Genomic DNA, 22369 nt, shown 5'->3' on the forward strand with positions numbered 1-22369 from the left:
GAATGGAGAATGGCAGTATTATCTTTTGAACAAATTAAGTAGACAGTAGCAAACAACAGAATAACTTCTACACATAAATTTTTTAAGGGCAATAAATAGTAAATATAATTATGGGAACATAGGCCTCAAATATGCTTTGTAAAATTTCTCAGGATTTATTTATTTATTTATTATTAAAATATACTGCACTATCACTACTATCTGGGGAAAAACAAACCCTGAAGTTTTAGTTTCCTCCTTCAACCCCAATGACAAGAGTAAACCTGGCCCTAGCTGGTTTGGCTCAGTGAATGGAGCATTGGCCTGTGCACTGGAGGGCCCCAAGTTCGGTCCCGAGTCAAGGGCACATGCCGGGGTTGTGGGCTCAATCCCCCCAGTAGGGGATGTGCAGGAGGCAGCAGATCAATGATTCTCTTTCATCATTGATCTTTCTATCCCCCTCCCTTCCTCTCTGAAATCAATAAAAAATATTAAAAAAAAAAAAAAGAGTAAACCTGGACTAAGGTCAACTTGTTTGAGCCAACAGAATTCTGCAGTACATTTGGTTACTTTACCAATGTACACATATTCTGGGTTATTATCAAGAGACTTACCAAATATTTTATATTAATGTTTTATACCCCAAACAGGTTCTCTGATGATTATCATGCTAGCATAGGAAATTTGAAGGAATAACAAATGGTATAACATAAACAGACATGCAGTACACAAGACATAAAAGATATAGCTTGACCCTGGATTTTTCCCTTAGAATAATTCCTTCCATAAATAAGACTTTACTTTTTACATGTAGACTAATCCTCTTGGATCATGGAGAATGTTAAGGACATAGCTTAAGCAATCTAGACCACTTTTTCTTTTTTCTTTTTTCTGTAGTCTATTGTCACCCAGACCACAAAAAACATTCTCCAAGTGGATGCTCAGGTTAGATTGATGCTCTTGAACAAACTTACTGAGGCTTAGAATGTAAATCACGAAACTACTTGCAGCAGCAATAGTCATTTCAAAAATGACTAAAACAAACTTTTAAATACAAAGCATATAAAAGTGACTATTAAGGATAGTTTTCCAAACTATATCTAGAAATACAGAAATACATGTGTTGCCTCATGATAAAGTTCAATAAATATTCTTTCTGAATCCTACAAACACTACAAGACGTTATAGGTTTATTTGGTTCTCATAAGTTAAAAAAATCTGATTGTTTTTATATAAATTCCTCCAACAGATTTCTACTACTACTTTTTACTAGACTCAGAGATTATAATCTAACTTCCCTTCAGAAATGTGCTTTTTTGTTGGTTTTAACGAAGTATACTTAATTTTCTAGCAAATAAACATGATTTAAATTTTAAGGTTCAAGGTAATTCTAGAAAAAGGTAGACACTGAACTACTTGCTTTTCTACATCCTCATATTTACAAAGCCCAGCATCCACTGTGGTTTCCTCCTTACTCTCACTTATTACTCTGCCAGTAAATAGTAGCTGTGGTCCAAGTTACCTATATTAAAGATTTCAAAATTCCTCAAAATTTCACAACACTACAAAGTCATAATATCTGATTTTGATAGGATATGAGTATTAGTATTATGTAATTTTTTGCTACTGGAAAAAAAAATACAAGTCTTTATTTTTTCTATCTAATTAAATCTGAGCTCCATGATCAGTTCTTATGATAATATCTAAAATGTACATTCCTAAAGAAATGTAAAGCTGTTTTAGGGCTGAACTAGTCCAATATACAATTAAGGATTATTTATTCCTGTCATTTTTTTTGTCTTTTTTTTTCCTTTTAAATCCCTATATTAAACCCCTGGTTTCTTGTGGATTAGATCATAATTTAATATTGAAAAATTAATTTCAGAAACTATTGTGCTAATATTTAGTTTTCAGGAAGGAATCAGACAAAATCAATTACCTCCATTCATTGTTAGAACAGAAGATAAAATAGCTTACTAACTGATATGAGTTATGAATGTCACTATGACACAAAATTTGCTGTGATTTGCTTATTTGGCTACAAGTGCAGTATTTTTCATGAATGACAACACACAGCATTTCCAACTTGTAACAGGAAACTCCAGCTCATAAATAGTGTACTGTGTGACTTGAAAAGTCTGATTATAAGTTATGTAACAACCTTTCCCCTGAAAAACATGAACAAAATCCATTGGGAAATCAGGCACAGACGGTATTTATCGGTTTTTCTTCCTTTCCTCCTGTGGTTTTCTTTCTCAAGACACATAGATGGTTTCAATAGAATCCAACACCTGTTACAAAATAACACAGCTATTTTTTTCCTTTTCTTTTTCTTTATCTTTTTCTCGAGGTTCCTTTCGTTTACGTTCACTATTTCCCGATTGTCTTCCACTTGACGGAGAGGCTTGTGCTGGCTGGCTTTGCTTTAGAAAAAACAAACAAGAAGAAATTACCTCAACTTTTCTTAACTATGCTTAATCATAGTTATCTAGAAAGAAAAACCGCAAGAGTGAAAGAACTCATTAATGAAAAAAGAAGCTATTGGCATATAGCCTTGTTATGTTACATGGTATCTGAGTAGTTGCCTCTACAATTCTGGATAGATATATAAATTATTCTAAGTAAATAGAAATTTCAAACAATAAATAACATCAAGTAAGATTCTGTTGCCTAAAGTCTCAAATTCAAGAAATATTTATGTTAAAGTTTAGAGAATGTTAATGAAAGTGATACCAATTGGTAAACTATAATAGTTCTCTAAGCCCCCATCAACTACCATAATAAACAGATTTTAAAAGAAAAAAAATATTGAAAACTGAGTGTGTGAAATAAGTGTATTCAGTGAAATAAGAGAAAAAGAAAAGTTTTTTAAAATCCTCACCCAAGGATATTTTTTCCATTGATTTTTTAGGGGAAGAGACAGGGAAAGACAGAGAGAAACATCGATTGGTTGCCTCCTGTATGAGCCCCAGGGCTGGGCTGGGGAGGAGCCTACAACCAAGGTACATGCCCTTGACCAGAATCACACCTGGAACCCTTTGTTCTGCAGGCCGACGCTCTATCCACTGAGTTAAACTGGCTAGGGCAAGAAAATTTTTAATGAAAAGCTAATCATAAATGTAGATTTTAACTTTTAAGCTTGGGGTAGTCAATATTTGAGCTAGAAATAGATATGTTATACTTATTTTAATGGAGACCTCTATATTTATATCTTCATCAGCTCTTAAAGGACATCTCCCTTTCTTACAGTTCTGGCACGGTACAGTTAAACATAAAAAGGGGGATTTTTCCCCCTATTTAATGCAATGAGATTTAACATATAGAAACCGACTTAACAGTCACATTTACAGTGCATAAAACATTCAACTGGGAAGAGTAAAAAGTGGGAAAGTGCTAATCTTGGTTAGATACTTAGTACATGCCAGACACTGGGTTTAGTTGTTCTCAACCACAAACCTAAGAGTTAAGTACTATCTCCTATTTTACAGACAGGGAAAATGAGGCTAAGAGGCAGATGACTTTGTCCAAGGTGTTACAGGAAATGCAAATCCACATCTACCTGATTCTGGAGCCTACATTCTTCCCGTAATAGCTCACACTGCCCTCTGATTGACAGAAAAGACTGTTTAAATTGGTTTATATTCTGTGCAGCTATTAATAACTTTAAAAAATAAATTTGAAAACTCTTGTCATCAGAACCTTATGAAAATAACTTCAGTAAATGAGAAAAATAGTAAGATAACCACAAAAATAGGATAATGTTATAAAACCTAATGGGCGCTAAAATGCTTACATAATTAAAGAGTCAATATATAATTTAAAAATGTTTATCTCAGCACAAATTTCTTTGTTAAAGTGATCATTGTGTTTAAGAATGAGAACACTGTTTTTACCTGAGCCTGGGTAGAAGCAGAAGTAGAAGCAGCAGCAACTGCTGCTTGTTCCTGTTCCTGGTAATATTGAGAAGCCCGTCTATCCTCTTCTTCTTGGAGTTTCTTTGCGAGTTCCAAATCACTGATTCCTTCCGGTGCTTGTTCCCAATTGATCTCTTGGCTCTGCTGTTCTTGTTGTAGAGATAATGCCATAAGATAGTCCTAAGAAATGAAATTATAACCATCTTTAGCTATGAGACATTACCCAAGAACTAATGAGTGTAAATATAGAGGTTATAACTACAAAACTAGGAATGGCTTTTTAAAAACATACCAGAGCTTAAATATAAAAACAAGAGTTATCTAAGTGCTTCTGCTTGGGACCTAGCTGGTTTGGCTTATTGGATAGAGCGTCAGCCTGAGGACTGAAGGGTCCCAAGTTTGATTCCAGTCAGTGGCACATGCCCAGGATGTGAGCTCAATCCCCAGTAGGGGATGTGCAGGAGGCAGCCGATCAATGATTCTCTCTCATCATTGATGTTTCTATCTCTCTCTCCCCTCTCCCTTCCTCTCGGAAATCAATTAAAAAAAAAAAGTGCTTCTGCTTGGGAATATTAACTTATTTCAGTGATGCTACTATTGTTCTAAATGTTTTTGGAATTCATCTGAAATTCTTTCTAGAAGAAGTACATAAGGCATTAGAGAAAACTTAAAAATGTTGCCCCTGCCTGGCTGGTTTGGCTCAGTGGTTGAGCGTCACCTATGAACCAGGAAGTCATGGATCAATTATCAGTCAGGGCACATCCCCAGGAGGGGGTATGCAGGAGGCAGCTGATCAATGTTTCTCTCTCATCGATGTTTCTATCTCTCTATGCCTCTCTCTTCCCTTCTCTCTTAAATCAATTTTTAAAAAATCTTATCTGTCTCAGTTCTAAATGGGACTTCTACTCACTAATCTACTCTTTCTATTCACCTACACTTTATCCAGTGCATGCTATCTTCAAGACTCCCTCTTTTATACGTTTTCTAATTAGCCAAAATATATCTCAACCATGTACTCATCTCTTCATCTCTATCATCTCTTGCTTGGACTACTAGTCTCTACTTATACCTGTGTCCTTCCTCTGTATTCTCCACCTCACAACCTTTTAAAAAGGTGAAGTAGTTCATGTCACTTCCATGTGATATACCTGGCATATCTTCCCTACCACAATGAAATAAAATTCAAACTCTTTACCATAACCATCACAGTTCTCTATGATCTGGCCTTCTGAACCAAAGTGTATAATTAATATACATATAGAATGATGACTTATCTATTTAGGAAGTGTCAGAAAAATTACATAAGTATATTAATGAATAAATCTTTGTTCCAAAGTTTTGGATAACTAAATTTGTATTTGAAAGGAATGAACATTTTAAATAATATGAAGAAATAAACAAATTTACCTGATCGATCTGATCTTGTTGTCCTCTGTATACAGTTTCAGGATCTGAAGGAGGCCGCAGATGAAAATCTGAGTCACAGAAATTTCCATCACCATCAACATTATGAAGGCTTTCCCAAACAATTTTTTCTTCAGTAAGAAACCCCTGGTCTGTTACCAGCAAATACAGTAGACCCTTAATAAGAAATAACAAAAGAAAAAAGACTGATAAATTGGTAAAAACTAGTTCATACTTATTTTTAATATGTTTCTATTGATTTTAGAGAGATTGGAAGAGAGAGAAACATCGATAAGGGAGAGAAACATCAATGGGCTGCCTCCTGCATGCCCCCTACTGGGGATTGTGCTCACAAGCCAGGTGTGTGCCCTAACCCGGAATCAAACCGGTGCCCTTTTGGTTATGGGAGGATTCTCAACCAAGCCACACTGGCCAGGCAAAACTAATTAATATTTAAGAGAAATCTTATAATCTGTATGCATAAAGCATATTAATTACTCCTACTAGTTAGATCTGTATAACATAATAAATAGTAGACCAAGTAGATATCTTATTTGCTCACTGAATTAAATCTAGCTGGCTTTGAATACAGTTTATAATTGGTACACTATAGTATAATGAGAAATTATACTATAATTTGAGGAGCTCCTGGCATGTTCAACAAGTAAATGACTTATAAATAGTCTTTGGGGGGGAGGTTACAATCTCATTTTGCAAAACAGAAAAATACTCTACAAGTTCCTAAAAATACATCAGGTAATAAATAAGACACAGTCATAATAAAATGATATCACTCTGCCTATAGTCATAAGCCAATATGACTAATCCAATCTATATCAATTTTTCCTTTCTCTGTACCAACAGTACTTTGTACCTGTTTCTATTGTAGCCCTGAATCACACTATACAATAATTGTGTTTTTCTGCCTTATTCCCCAGACTATATGTTTTAATCTTTATATCTCTGGCCCTTAGTGTAGTGTACCCATAAAATATAATCAATCAACTTTATTGAATCGATCAATGAACTCATATTAATAGTCACTACCAAAGAATTTAGCATTGATCTTTACTTTTTCATATGTATTAGTTCTGATTCCAATCATGTGTAAGTGTCTCTAGTATACACATAAGGATTGTAAGCCATTTTTCTTCAGATTTGCCAAAGATATCACTTTCATTTACCTGTTCAAAGTTCCTACTGGTTAATACAGTGTTTATTACCAGAGCTTAAATATAAAAACAAAAGTTATCTAAGTGCTTCTGCTTGGGACCTAGCTGGTTTGGCTTATTGGATAGAGCGTCAACCTGAGGACTGAAAGGTCCCAGGTTTGATTCCAGTCAGTGGCACATGCCCAGGATGTGAGCTCAATCCCCAGTAGGGGACGTGCAGGAGGCAGCTGATCAATGATTCTCTCTCATCATTGATGTTTCTATCTCTCTCTCTCCTCTTCCTTCCTCTCTGAAATTAATTTTTTTTAAAAAAGTGCTTCTGCTTGGGAATATTAACTTATTTCAGTGATGCTACTATTGTTCTAAATGTTTTTGGAATTCATCTGAAATTCTTTCTAGAAGAAGTATATAAGGTATTAGAGAAAACTTAAAAATGTTGCCTCTCCCTGGCTGGTTTGGCTCAGTGGTTGAGCGTCACCTATGAACCAGGAAGTCATGGTTCAATTATCAGTCAGGACACATCCCCAGGAGGGGGTATGCAGGAGGCAGCTGCTCAATGGGGAACAGTTTAGGCAGCTGACCATACTTTGCATATTCTCTCTTATCATCACAATTAATCTTAATAAGTTAAGAATAAGAAATTCCTTTAAAGAGGTTGGTGGTGTGGGTAGAGAAATTACTGAATTAATTCTGATGCTTTAAAAACTAAGTAATTATTTTTAAACATTTATTATATGTCCAGCACAGTGGGACATAGCTCGTCCTAAAGCACAAACTCTTTCCTGTTGTCTACTAGCAGTTACATTCAAGAGTTAGCTGTAGATAGTGATTAATTTATAGTGATTAAAATTACTATAATAACATGGAAAGTATTTATAAAGAAAAACATTTTGATATAAAGTTTAAAGACATTGTTTTAAGCAAAAATTAACTCCAGATTCATACTTAAAAAAAAAAATCAGATATGTTTCAATTCACCCAGTACTTAAATGCTCATCATATGCTCAGCACTACGCTAAGTGCTTGAGGATTCATATCATAGAAAGTAATGATCCTACCTTAATCTGGTATTAGGTGCCCCTTTTACATGATTCCATAGAAACCTGCTCTTTCCACTTTATACAATGAATTGTAGTTGCCTGCTTACTTACTCATTCCTCTGAATATATTTCAAGCTCCTTGAGAGCCAGAGCCATGGTCATCATTATCTAACCTATTTTTAATACCCAGTTAGGGCCTACCTTGTCCTAGGATAATTTAAGAGAAAAAATAAAGTTCTTTCCAGCCAATTTTCTACTGAATAAATCTGATCTTTCTGTTTACATTTATCACAATACATTTCAACATACCATTATATTATACAATATTTAGGCTTTATAATTTAGTTTATGTAGATCATATAATGATTGGCTGTGTGCTAGGGGAAGAACCATAATCTTATCAATATTTTTTTTTCCAAATGACACTTTAGGGTAGGTAATTACTAGGAGGGTTTCCCTTAAAGCTGTTATCATCCAGCGCATATGAATATTTATATACTTTTATCTAAAAGGGTATCCCATTCCTGGTATAACTGACCTGTCTTCTCAAGGACCATCAGCCTCAATTTCTTCCTCTTTTAGATCTTGACATTTATCGAAAAGGTCTGTAACTGGTCCACTGTCAACAATGCTGATTATTACTCAACAGTTCCTTTATATAAATTGCAGTGTAGAATAGCAAAGTATGTATTAGTATAGTACTGAACAGTTTAGGCCCATTTTTCCCGAGAGTCTACAGTTAAATTACCATCAAGAATACTTTTTGCCTTTATACCCACAATCACTTTTGCTGCATTATCTAGTCAAAGCTTTCTTTTCTAAGCTTTGAATCTTCCTTCTGATCTCATTCACCAGTCTCTAAAATACTAATTTCATAAAAAATAATAGAGAAAGCATGTATTAAATTCTTAAATTATTTATTCATGTATAAAATGTATAAATTATATAAAAATGATAAAGAAATGGCATTAAATAATTTTTATCATTTTATAAAATAGGCAATTGGATAACAAAAGAAAACTGGTAATATCATCATAAATTAGTTGTATACAGAGTATGAATAACATAGTGAGAATATCATCACAATTTATAAATTGATAAAATAAAACTTGGCAAATGTAATAAAAAATTAAGTAATTCCAGCCATTAAAATATGGAGAAAAGCACTGCCTGAATATTTTTGGTTAACTAGTTTGGACTGAAATTACTTAATACCTTTGAACTTCAGTTTTCTTTTCTCATGAAGTAATAGAGACATTAAGATCAGAAAATTTTTAAGAGATTATAAACTGAAAGATGAATATTACTCCTACTTAACAAACATAAATCTCATCCACAAAGACATCTACCCAGAGAGGCAAAGCTGTTGAAAATGTGGGCTTGAAGTCAGGTTGGGGCTGCTTACAAGCTGAGTGGTCTTGGGCAAGTAACTTAGGGCCTATAAGCCTGTTCTTTCAGCTGTAAAGTAATGAGGGAGTAATAATATTCACATCTCATAGGGGAGTTGTGCAAATTAAATAAGATAATGAATATAAAGTGGTTAGCACAATGTAAGACACATGGTGCTTAATAATTATAAAGTATTACATTCATAAATATCACCTAAATTTATCTCAGTTTCTATATCTATCTCCTTCTCCTGTCTCCTATATGAAAGAAAAAGATAAATCTCTTGGCCTGTACTGTGGAATTTATTACTTTCCTTACTTTTTAAAAATACATTTTATTGATTTTTTACAGAGAGGAAGGGAGAGGGACAGAGAGTTAGAAACATCGATGAGAGAGAAACTTCCATCACCTGCCTCCTGCACACCTCCCACTGGGGATGTGCCCGCAACCAAAGTACATGCCCTTGACCGGACTCGAACCTGGGACCTTTCAATCCGCAGGCCAATGCTCTATCCACTGAGCCAAACCGGTTAGGGCTACTTTCCTTATTCTTTTTCCACATTTCTGTATCCACTGTCCCCATAAAAAAAAAAAAAAAAATTTAAAAACGTGACCATTTTTTAAAAAGTATATATTTTTATGGATTTCAGAGAGGAAGGGAAAGGGAGAGAGAGATAGAAACATCAATGATAAGAGAGAATCATTGATTGGCTGCCTCCTGTAAGTCCCACACTGGGGATCGAGCCCGAAACCTGGGCATGTGCCCTGACAAGAAATCGAACCCTGATCTCCTGGTTCATAGGTTGATGCTCAACCACTGAGCCACACCACCTGGGCGAAAGTAACAATTTTTGATGCATCAACCACCTTTTAAAAATAACTAAATTAGCCCTTACCAGTTTGGCTCAGTGGAAAGAGCGTCGGCCTGTGGACTGAAGGGTCCTAGGTTCGATTCCAGTCAAGGGCATGTACCTTGGTTGCTGGCACATCCCCAGTAGGGGGTGTGCAGGAGGCAGCTGATCGATGTTTCTCTCTCATCGATGTTTCTAACTCTCTATCCCTCTCCCTTCCTCTCTGCAAAAAATCAATAAAATATATATTTAAAAAAAATAAAAAATAAAAAATAAATAAAAAAATAACTAAATTAAATAAATATTCATTTAAATGTAGTCTTCTGTGGAAAACAAAATTCCCACTATAGTCTTAGTCAAAGAAGAAAGAGAATGGGCAAATTTATTTCTTTAACATGGCTTCAGTACTTATCTACAATTGTATCTTCTCCTAAACTAATCTTCACTTCTAATCTCTAAATGGAAAGTTAAAGCAAACAAACAAAAGCCAACCTCAAAAACCCTGGTTTTGAATATACTCCAGAGAGATGTCAGTAATTTGAAGCCAACAGGTAGAAGGAACAATTATGACGTGAACATAAAGTTGATACTTCATAAAAGAATGATCAAGAGCGAGACATGTCAGTCTATATGCCAAAGACCTAGAAACTAGGGGATCTGCAGTCGAGGGCCAAGGAATCAGTGGTCTATCTTACTTCAGAGCAAGCAGAAAGTACTGGAGAAGTGGAGGAGGATCATAAAACAAAACAGGATAAATAGATCTTGGAGATAGAATAATTAGTCATGATCATATGAGAAGCAAAACAGAATGTTTCTAGGAAAAAGGTAATTTATTTAAAACTCACTTATACTGTCAAGTTTCCTGCCTGTATAAAAAGTCACCTCACCTCTAGAACCAGAGGAACGGCCCCGAGAACATCTGTTCTCTTGGTAGGGTCTCCTCCTGCTGCTTTCAGTACTAACCTAGTTGTGCTGATAAAAAGCTCACATCTTCATAGGAGAACATACTCAGCGTGGTTCTGCCATGACGATCTGTCCAATTCAACTGTATAAGATTAAGTGGAAGTACATGGAGCAAGGTAACAAGTGGTAGCAGAAATTGGAGATGTGTGTATTTGCTGCCAATGGACAGATGAGGGATGAATAGTTTAATCAAGGATTACGGAGAGTGCTATTACAACTAATAACTAACAAGAGCTGGACTTGATTACTTTGCTAGTAATAGAGGAAACAGCAGAGGTACTTGCCCAGAGTTTAGGAATAGTAAACCACAAAACTAGGAATGATCAGAGGACTTTTCAGCAGGAAGTCAATTAGTATCTGTGGTCAGAGAAAATGTCATGAGAAGCTGTGCAATTAAAACCATAGGAGGTCATATTGTGTTAGTTAGAAAATGTGAGATTGATTCGTAGATACTATACCTGGGGGGGGGGGGAGTCAATTTGATCAACACATCCATTGTGACTGTAATGGCAAAAGGCCTAATAAAAAGTCTATGGAGCCCTGCTGGTGTGGCTCAGTTGGTTGAGTGTTATCCCATGCACCAAGAGGTTGCTGGTTCGATTCCCAGTCAGGGCATAGATGATATATGATATGATATGGGTACCAGAAAGCATAAAGATGCTTTTCGCAAATTCTAATACAAATAAGCTCCACTAATAAAGTAAAAAGTTTGTAGATATTGTCAATTTATTATTATAGGCCCCTAGTTACAGACAACATTTATCAGTAGTAGAAAGAATTCTATCCAGCTAGGCCAGAGTAGCTCTCAGCCGGCTGGGCATCCTCTCATGCACCGAAAGGTGGCCAGTGCAATTCCCAGTCAGGGCACATGAATGGGCTGTGGGTTTGATCTTTGGTTGGGGCACGTGCAGAGGACAGCCAAATGATGTTTCTCTCTCACATCAATATTTTTCTCTCCTTTCCTCTCTCTAAGCATGCCCTCAGGTGAGGATTAAAAAATATTCTATCCGGATATTAAATTTATTTTATTGTTGAAAGTATATCTGAATTCTATGGGATGAATTATGTTTATAGTTCAGAAAGATAGGAAGTAAAGTGATCATTAAATATGAATGCATAAAATGACCCTAAAATCTTCAAAAGTGCAATGTTAAAAGACATTATGAAGATCTAATGCAGTATTAAATGTAGCCTTACCTTATTTGAAAAAGCAGCTTTCTACTTTTTTTCTTACTTGTATCATTATTAGATCACAGATTCCCTGGCCCTCAAGTTCATAAACAACTACAAAAACTCAAACAACCCAGGAATCAGTAGTAGAGAATAATGGTTTTAATGTTTAATAGGTTTACCAAGGGAACAATTTTCCATCATATTTCCTTAGTAAGCAAATGGATACCATTTTGTTTTTATTTTTTTAAATATATTTTTATTGATTTCAGAGAGAAAGAGATAGGGAGAGAGAGATAGAAACATCAATGAGGAGAGAGAATCACTGACAGGCTGCCTCCTGCACTCTCCACACTGGGGATTGAGCCTGCAACCTGGGCATGTGCCCTTGATCGGAATCGAACCTGGGACTCCCTCAGTCCACAGGCCGACACTCTATCCACTGAGCCAAACTGGCTAGGGCTTGATACCATTTTGGAGGAGCCCCTTCCTAAGTTTTATTAAATTGTTCCGTTAGGGCTTCTAGTTCTACAGCAACAGCCAAAGAAGTGTAGATTTTATTGTAAATCCAGTTAATTAGTTGCTAGATAAATGAGGAGGGAAAAGTGTCCCTGACTCTTCTAAGCAATGTACTCACTGGGTACTCTGCCAGAAGTAAAGCAGTGTCTTATTTAAAGACTGTTAGGGTTGGAATTATAGTTCTTTTTCTTTTTCTTTTTCTTTTTTAACTGTATTGTTGGGAGTATTACAGATGTCCCTCTCATCCCCCCACTCCCCCTTCCACCAGGTTCCCGCCCCACCCCGGGTCCAATAGGAATGTAGGAAATAGGGTGGAGAGGATTATAATGGGGGCATAAATAAATAGCACAAAGGCCCATAAGACCCCTGGAAAACACAAGACTTACATCATATTAAAATGGAGTTAATTCACCAAATGTAATGCATGGTCCTTGATGAGAGCCTGGTTTGAACAAATCGACCATAAAACTACATGGGGACAAATGGGAAATCTGAATATGGACTGGGTATTAGATTATATTAAAAATTATAGTTAATTTTGTTAGATGAAACAATGGTACTGTGATTTATTTGAATGGAAATGTTCTTGTTTAAATATGTATATTGAAATATAAGCAAAAAGATGAAAATAGTATCATGTAAAAATTGTTTAAAAAGAGGAGTATAATAGGCACACATTGAATTAGTCTTGTTATTTTTCTGTAAGTTTGCAATTTTTCATAAAAACAAAACAAAACAAAACTCTAAAAACAGTGTTCCTAGGAGACATATGTAATACTCTTTGTAATACTTTAAGCAATAAAACAAAATTTAAAAAAACAAAAACCAAACAAACAAACATAAAAACAGTGTTACTATTTCAGCTTGGCTGTCAATATAGTAAACAATGGCATTTCCCCTAGTGACTGGCCACCAGGATAGCTGTTCCCACTTATCCCTTCTATATAAATAAGATCACCTTAATGAAGAATAGTATTTTATTTGCTCTATACAATATTTATAAATTTGGACAATATCAGCATGTTCATAAAACCATCATGTCCCTGAATTTCTTTGCTCTTCTACTCTTTGTTGCACCCACTTACGAAGTCCCAAATCTAGAATAACAAACTAGCCACCTTCTCCATGAATGTACTCTGACAGATACTCCTGCAAAAAAATTACACAAGTAATAATTACCTTCCCAACAACGTCTGGTGATTCTTCTTAATTTCTCTCGTTACAGCTTTCTCCCACACGCTATAAAGACTACTTCAAACTTTCCTTCTATGAAACCAAACCGTCCCACTCAGGCTCAGTAAATGATCTGCCTTCCACAAAACAAACAAAAGCATTCACAGTAACTTCCTCTACTTCCTGCCATCAAATCTGTAAATCTCCCTGCAGCTATACTCATAGTCTATTTTTTCTCTCCTTTACAATGAAGAGGTCTTTTTTTTTTAAAATTGATTTCAGAGAGGAAGGGAGAGGGAGATATAGATAGAAACATCAATGGTGATAATCACTGATTGGCTGCCTCCTGCATGCCCCACACTGGGGATTGAGCCCGAAACCTGAGCATGTGCCCTTGACTGGAATCAAACGCAGGACCCTCCAGTGTGCAGGCCGACGCTCTATCTACTGAGTCAAACCAGCTAGGGGTGAAGAGGTCTTTTTTAAAACAAGGGTCAATCTCCTTCACCTGTGAACATTCCTATCCTTTTGCACTCTCTTAGGAGCCTCCCAACATCAAATACCCCTCTCCTAAATCCTTATCCTTTCTCTATTGAGTCCGTCTATATTTAAACAGGACTAAGTCTCTCATATTAAAAAATAAAAAACTGCCGAAACCGGTTTGGCTCAGTGGATAGAGCGTCGGCTTGCGGACTGAAAGGTCCCAGGTTCGATTCCGGTCAAGGGCATGTACCTGGGTTGCGGGCACATCCCCAGTGGGAGATGTGCAGGAGGCAGCTGATCGATGTTTCTCTCTCATCGATGTTTCTAACTCTCTATCATCTCTCTCCCTTCCTCTCTGTAAAAAATCAATAAAATATATTTAAAAAATAAAAATAAAAAAAAATAAAAAACATCCCCTGGATTCCAATACAGCTATGAGCCATTATGTCTCTGCCCGCTCCCGAACTGTTTCAAAGAGGTACTTAATCTGTTTCTAGTTTCTGACATCCCAAGCATTTATTAACCAATTCAAATTGAGTTTTTCCTGCTACCACCATTCTCTAAGATACCAATGAAATCCATATCATTAATAGACTCTTCTCCAGTATTCTCTCACCACAATTTAATAACAGATCTCCATTCTTCTTGATACACTATCTCCCTTTTGGCTTACATGATGCTATATTCTTTAGATTTTCCTTTTATTTTTTTCTTTCTCAGTCTCCTTTGCTAATTCATACTCCTCTAGCTAATCCTTAAATGTTGGCACTCCTCAAATCTGTCCAGGGCCCTCTCTTTTAGTCTCATGCCATATTTTTCTTGTAAATCTCCTCCTATGCCAAAATTACTATTTGTACACAAAAATTATTCCAGTCTTGAACCATTTTCTGAACATTTCCACTTGAAGCAATGCCTCAGATGCCTCTGAAGTAACGATTAAATAGCTAATCCAGTGATGGCGAACCTTTTGAGCTCGGTGTGTCAGTATTTTGAAAAACCCTAACTTAACTCTGGTGCCATGTCACATATAGAAATTTTTTGATATTGCAACCATAGTAAAACAAAGATTTATATTTTTGATATTTATTTTATATATTTAAATGCCATTTAACAAAGAAAAATCAACCAAAAAAATGAGTTCGCGTGTCAGAGGTGTCATAGGTTCGCCATCACTGAGCTAATCCATTCTATCCTAAAAAAGTATTTAATAATTACCTTCATAATTTGATGTTTAAGGAATATTATGCTAAATTTTTTTATTTTGAAGTAGATAAGACATTTCTAAATCAAGTTCCTTTAATTTCAATTAACAAACAGTTATTTCTATATCATACCTTGTATTTGGTCATGGTGCTAAAATGATTATTCCGAAAAAACACACAAAGTTCTCCTTCCTGAACCGTTGAAGTTAGTTCACATAATCCATGGTATGTCAGTTGAGTGGCTGTGTTATTTAGAAACTGCTCAGCTACGAAACCTATGGAACCAATGCACAATATTAGATGGAAGAATAATTTCAAAATTAAAAAAGTTTTTCTATTTACATTGTGTTAAAGTATGAAGAAAGGCCAGTCAGAATAAAACTCCTACAATAACATGATGGCCCCAAATTGGAGATTCTACCTTTTTATTTTAGAAGATGTGTCTATAGACATCCCCATCCTAAAGAAAACAGTCACATGAAATTCTTTTTATTAATTAATGTATTTATATATACTTTACCTACTTCCAAAAAGGATTTCAGGCAGCTTGCAACAAAACATAGATACAGTAAAACTAAAACCCACTAAAACAAAAAGGCAAGAGTTAGCAATTTAAAAAGTGCATAGGAGCCCAGCCAGCGTGGCTCAGTGGTTGAGCATTGTCCTATGAACCAGGAGGTCACGATTCGATTCCCGGTCAGGGCACATGCCCGGGTTGCAGGCTCGATCCCCAGTGTGAGGCGTGCAGGAGGCAGCCAATCAATGACTCTCTTTTATCATTGATGTTTCTATCCCTCTCTCTGAAATCAATAAAAAAAATATTTTTAAAAAAGTGCATAGGAGTAAAATATGTATGTCAACAGCTCCTTCCCCAATAATAGGTTTTTCAAAATTAAAAGTAGTCTTAACAAATTGAGTTGCTTAAGATTTTAATAAAGGTCCCAGATAATTTGAAATTCACAAACTGCTCAATTCTTGCCTTAAAACTAAAAGTAGGCATAAAAATGAAGAGAAAATAGTGGATAACTGATGCCATTTTATCCTAATCTCCTCCAACATATGCCACTCTATATCTATCTATCTATCTATCTATCTATCTATCTATCTATCTATCTATCTATCTATCTATCTATCTATCCATCCATCCATCCATCCATCTATATCAAGTTCAGAAATAGAAGTGATCTCTTTTGTTTTCAAAACATAATGAAACACACAAAAGTTTTCTGCGATTTAATTTAAAAGACATGTATAGTTGATCCTTGCTAATGGCCAAATTTGCCTACTAGCTAAAATTTATTAACTCCAAAATCAATACTTGCTGTGCACTTTCAGGGTCATCCCTGGATATGTGCAAAGCTGCAAAAAATTGAGTCACACACAAAAAAAAATTGAGTCACCAAACATGCACATTCTCCACTGAGATCAAACAAGGCAACACTAGGCCTTGTTTTAGCTCTCACACTGTGAACAAGTGTCCTTTTCACAGTCTATGGAGTGCCACATTCTTCACATTTTTGTGCTTTTGGTGGAGTGATTTTTACTGTGTAAAATGGCCCCCAAGCGTGATGCTGGAGTGTTAGCTGGTGCTCCTAAGTGCACAAAGTCTGTGATGTGCCTATGGAGAATACACAAATTTTTATAGCTTTGTCCAGGTGAGTTATAGTGCTGTTTGCCATGCATTTAATGTTACTGAATCACCCATATAGTATATTGAATAAGATGTCTCTAAACAGAAATGCACATAAAACAAGGTTATATATTTATCAGTTGATGAAAAGCTTGTGACTAAAGGCTCACAGGAACCTAATCTTGTGTTTCCCGTAGGAGCACTGGTTTAGTATTCACTAATTCAGTGTTCATAGCAACTTTATAGAACAGCGATTTTCAACTGGTGTGCTCAAGAATTTTTAAAACATGCAATACCTGCCCTGGCCAGTGTCGCTCAGCAGTGAGAGTGTCGGCCTGTGCAAGAGTCGCTGGCTTGATTGCCAGTCAAGGGCATGTACCTGGGTTGCCCCCGGTCGGGGCACATGCTGGAGGCATGTGTGTCTCTCTCACATCGGTGTTTCTCTTTCTCTCTCTCGCTCCTCCTTCCTCCCTCCCTTCTACTCTCTTTGAAAAAAAAAGAAAAAGGGCAATGGAAAAAATATCCTCAGGTGAGGATTAACAAAAACAAAACAAAACAAAAACATGCAATACCTGACTATTTAATCAGGGGCACTGACCTCTTTTCCCTTAGACTGTCAAGTAAAAAAATGGTAACAGCCAACAGAATAGCTGTCCAGTATGAATGAATGAAAATTATATCAGATTGGCAAAAAATATATTTTTGGCGTGACACAGAATTTTAGCAATTAGTTTATATGTGCCATGAGATGAAAAAGATTGAAATTCGCTGTTACAGAACATAACTACTGGGAATAATGAAAATCAACTGTATATATATTTTAAAAGCCTGTATTTCTCTTCTTCTGACCTTTCTCTTCTTCCTTTTGTTCCCTTTCTGAAGAAGAAAAGTCTCAGAAACAACAGAGGGGAAGAGAGTGCTCTAAAACAGCCGTCGCCAACCTTTCGGATCTCACGGACCACCAGTGGTACCCGGACCACTGGTTGGCGACAGCTGCTCTAAATAAAGTTTCATAAGTGAGCAGAGAGGTGCAAATACAGGGTGTTAATAAACTGACACCTCAACAAGAAATTGAAAATAAACTTGGGCCAAAGCCGGTTTGGCTCAGTGGATAGAGCGTCGGCCTGGGGACTGGGGGGGTCCCAGGTTCGATTCCGGTCAAGGGCATGTGCCTGGGTTGCGGGCACGTCCCCAGTGCGGGATGTGCGGGAGGCAGCTGGTCGATGTTTCTCTCTCATCGATGTTTCTGACTCTCTGTCTCTCTCCCTTCCTCTCTGTGGAAAATCAATAAAATATATTTAAAAAAAAAAAGAAAGAAAGAAAGAAAAGAAAAGAAACTTGGAAGGGCCAAGGCAGCTGAGAGTATAGGTTTATTCCACTTACTCTCCATCCCTCACCCTTATTATCAAGCCACACCAAGTCAAGCTGCAAAGTGGTTGTAAAATGTTATCCATATATCACACTATTCCAAAGAATTGTGTAAGGCAGGCGGGGAAATGCAAAATTGTTATATAGAAGGCCACAGCCAAAGGAAATTTATAGCACAATTAAACTTCTGAGGTTTATACATTTAGAAATAGTCACCTCCCTCAATTACTATTATTACTTTGCTAAGTACTAAATTACTGAGTAGAATGGGTGTGTTATATACTAAAGCACTTAATGTTATATAGCATTTTAAAAGTAAGTAGATGCCTGTGCTGAGAGGTACCACTGCTCGTTACCAAACCCTTCCTTCAGAAAGATGTTTCCAAATGGGCCTCCCACAACTCACTCACCCAATATGCATCTACAAATCCTTCAAGAAGACACAAAAATTCAATGGAAATACAGCACATTCTCTCTGAAAAATTCAACACTAGAAAGGTCTTTCTTGACTTCTTTCTATAGAACAGGACAGAGGCTCAGTGAGAATGACTTTCTCAAGGACAAAATTACTTATGGTAAAGACTGAAACCCAGGAGAATTGTTGGTATTAAGTTTAAACATTTAGTGCTTATGTCCTGGCTGGTGTGGCTCAATTAATTGGGCATCGTCCCATGCACCAAAAGTACACATACCCGGTTGCAGGATTGATCCCAGTCAGGGTGCATGTGGAGGCAACCAATCAGTATTTCTCTCTCACATCAATGGTTCTCTCTCTTTCTCTCTCCCTTTCTCTTTCAAAATAATACTAATACTAATACGAATAATAATAATAAATAATTTAGTGCTTATTATTATAAATGCAAACTGAATTGTATTTCTTCCCAAACCACAAAGCAGGGTAATTTGGACATACAGAGAGCAATGTTTCCTAATTCTTCTACCAACTCTTAAACAGTGACACTCCTGTGATTTTAGTGGAATATTAAAAAACCTAATCTAGTTTCAACTTTTCATAACTAATTAAACAAATCTTGGCAAACAATTCTAAACATTATATAGCAGTTTATTTATCTGCATTGCTTCAAATGACAAATAGTTTATTTGCAATATTTAGATTAAATTTCAATTTTGTTATTAATGATAATAAAGTGGGGTGAAAATTAATATAATGGTAACAATAAGATAATATCACTGAAAATAAATTTAAATTAGAAATTATTTTCCTGAGAGGGGTCGGGAAGGGTTGCCATGGTGCGTGCCTGGGCCACTGGCCATGTGACTAGGCCTTTTAGGGTGGGTTCTGCTATTTGCAGTGACTCCAGAGCAGCCTCACTTTGTTGGTCTGAAGATAACCCTGGGAGCTGAGGAAGTTGCTTAGAAGTTCTGCTGGGCATGCTCTGGGGAAGACTGCAAAGGTCACCATGGATCAGAACAATAGTGTGCCACCCTACACTCAAGTCCCGGCCTCCCCCGAGGGCACAGGACTCCTGGAATCCCTAGCTTTAGCCCAATGATGCCGTATGGCACATGGCTGACTCCACAGCCCATTCAGAACACCAACAGTCTGTCCATTCTGGAGGAGCAGCAAGGGCAGCAGCAGCAAAGGCCCAGCAGGTGAATCAGGAGCCTCAGGACAGACACTCAGCTCTTCCACTCACAGACTCTAACAACTGCAGCCATGCCGGGCACCACGACCCTGTACCCTTTACCCCTAACCCCCACCACACAGCCCTCTGAGAGCTCGGAGATCATGCCACAGCTGCAAAATACTGTATCCACAGTGAATCTTGGTTGTAAACTTGACCTAAAGACCACTGCACTTCGTGCCTGAAATACTGCATATAATTCCAAGTGGTTTGCTACTGTGATCATGAGAATAAAGGAGCCCTGGACCACAGCCCTGATCTTCAATTCTGGGAAGATGGTGGGCACCCATGCCAGGAATGAAAACCGGTCCAGACTAGCAGGAAGAAAGTATGCCAGAGTGGTACAGAGTTGGGTTTCCCAGCCAAGTTTTTGGACTTCAAGGTACAGAACACGGTGTGGAGTTGCAATGTGAAGTTCCCCACAAGGTTAGAAGGCCTCATGCTGACCCACCAACAGTTCAGTAGTTATGAGCCAGAGTTATTTCCTGGTTTAATCTACAGGATGATCAAATCCGGAATTGTTCTTATTTTTGTTTTGGGAAAAGTTGTATTAACAGGTGCTAAAGTCAGAGCAGAAGTTTATGAAGCCTTTGAAAACATCTACTCTATCCTCAAGGACTTCAGGAAGACAATGTAATGGCTGTTTTGCCCGCCCACCCTCTAGTTTTAAAAACTCATCAATTATGGTACATTTAAGTGGTGGTGTTGAGGGTAGCCTGGGTCTGTGTGGACTGCAGCCTGCACATGCACGTGTCTTACTGTAATGGCTGCACTGTGCTGATTTTAAACTCTTACTGCTGTTGACAAATTGGTTTAAGAAACAAAACTTTGGTGTTAAAGCCACCTCTACAATTGACTGGACTTTTAATTTTGTTTGCTTTCTTCCTCCTAAACCACAGGTTTTATATTTCTACCAGAAAAGTAAAAATGTTTTTTAAAACTGTTGTTTTTCTAATTTGTAAGTCCAGAATTTATTTTTGTGCCAGACACATTCCTCCTTCTCAGGACTGCAGGAAAGAACAGATGCATTAATGAACACGAACGGCTATAAATATTTCTCTTCTCAGTACTCTGTACAATAAATGCTGTTTATAAAATACCTCTTTTTGTTCCTTTTTGCCTAATTTTAGTGTCCCTCTTTTTAACTTCACATCCTTTAAGGCACTCAGTACTTTCATCTTCTCTAATAGCTCTTTAGTAATAAAGGAAAATAATTTGATAAAGTAATTTAGCATTGAATTTCTGAAACTAAGAGATATTTTCAAACACTAATGTCAGAAAAATAATTTTTTGTGTGTGTGTTCAGGCATTATATCTACAATATAATCACCTTTTGGATATTTTATTGATTCAAAAGGAAAATTACAGTTGTAGGCTAAATAGAAAAGAGAGCAAACTACTACTTCAGTTGAAAACTATACCCAAGAAAATATGAAGAAAATGATGGAGGGAAGCTAACTGCTACATTATAAGTAAAAATGTCCATTGTGACCTCTTCTTTTATATATGACTAGAGGCCCAATGCACGAAATTCATGTAAGAATAGGTCTTCCTTCCCCCAGCTGCTGGCACCGGCTTCCCTCTGGCATCTAGAACCTGGGCTTCCCTTACAGCCCTGGCTTCGTCCAGAAGGTCGTGTGGAAGGAAGTCTGGAGTAATTAGCATGTTACACTTTTATTACAGACTAGAGGCCTGGTGCATGAAAATCTGTGCACTGGGGGGGGGGCGGGGAAGAGGTCCCTCAGCCTGGCCTGCCCCCTCTCACAGTCTGGGAGTCCTCAGAGGATGTCCTACTGACGGCTTAGGCCCGCTCCAGGGGAGCGGGCCTAAGCTGCAGTCTGGCCTCCCTCTGTGGGAGGTGACCGGGCTGATCAGGGGAAGGCACTGTCCCGTTCACCCTGCTGCTGCTGCCACTGCTGACCGTGGCGGCTGTGAGGCCTGAGCCCTGGGCCTCGCAGCTGCCGGGACTCGCAGCTGCCTGAGCCCACAGGAGATGTTTCTCCTCGCAGCTAACTGAGCCCACGGCTGCCTGAGCCCCAGGCCTCGCAGCCACCAGGGCTCAAGGCTGCCTGAGCCCCAGGCCTCCCAGCCACTGTGGCTTTGTCTAGATCAGCCGTGGGCAAACTACGGCCCGTGGGCTGGATCCGGCCCGTTCGGCTGTTCTATCCGGCCCGCGGAGCCGAAAGAGCGGAGGGTTCTCTTGCTCTCCCCTCCGCTCCTTCACCAGCAGCAGTGTTAACATGTATTAGTTCACACAAACACTCCATCCATGCTTTTGTTCCGGCCCTCCGGTCCAGTTTAAGAACCCATTGTGGCACTCGAGTCAAAAAGTTTGCCCACCCCTGGTCTAGATGGACGTTTGCCCTAATTAGCATATTACTCTTATTAGTATAGATTTCTTAGTGCCTTATACAAGTAACCATTGGAGTTAAACAATTATTTCAAGTAGACTACACACTTGTAGTT

At 37.5% G+C, this 22369-nt stretch overlaps 1 protein-coding gene and 1 pseudogene across 2 annotated transcripts in view; one reads left to right on the forward strand and one right to left on the reverse strand.

Annotated features, from left to right (window-relative positions):
* Positions 1-479: 479 nt before the first annotated feature.
* MINDY2 (MINDY lysine 48 deubiquitinase 2) overlaps positions 480-22369 on the reverse strand; it is a 60393-nt gene continuing 38503 nt past the window's right edge. Inside the window, exons 6-9 of one of the 2 annotated variants that reach the window (XM_059699880.1) lie at positions 15392-15534; positions 5301-5474; positions 3873-4073; positions 480-2402 (exon numbers count right to left, since the gene is read on the reverse strand). In XM_059699880.1, the coding sequence (XP_059555863.1) occupies positions 2274-2402; positions 3873-4073; positions 5301-5474; positions 15392-15534 (647 nt within the window). In that variant the 3' untranslated portion in view covers positions 480-2273. The remainder of the gene's footprint in view (positions 2403-3872; positions 4074-5300; positions 5475-15391; positions 15535-22369) is intronic. The other variant, XM_059699889.1, reaches the window with a different exon arrangement.
* On the forward strand, positions 19679-20568 carry LOC132236721 (TATA-box-binding protein-like; annotated as a pseudogene).

This window comes from Myotis daubentonii, chromosome 1 (genome assembly GCF_963259705.1).
Source record: "Myotis daubentonii chromosome 1, mMyoDau2.1, whole genome shotgun sequence".
Taxonomy (NCBI): Eukaryota; Metazoa; Chordata; class Mammalia; order Chiroptera; family Vespertilionidae; genus Myotis; species Myotis daubentonii.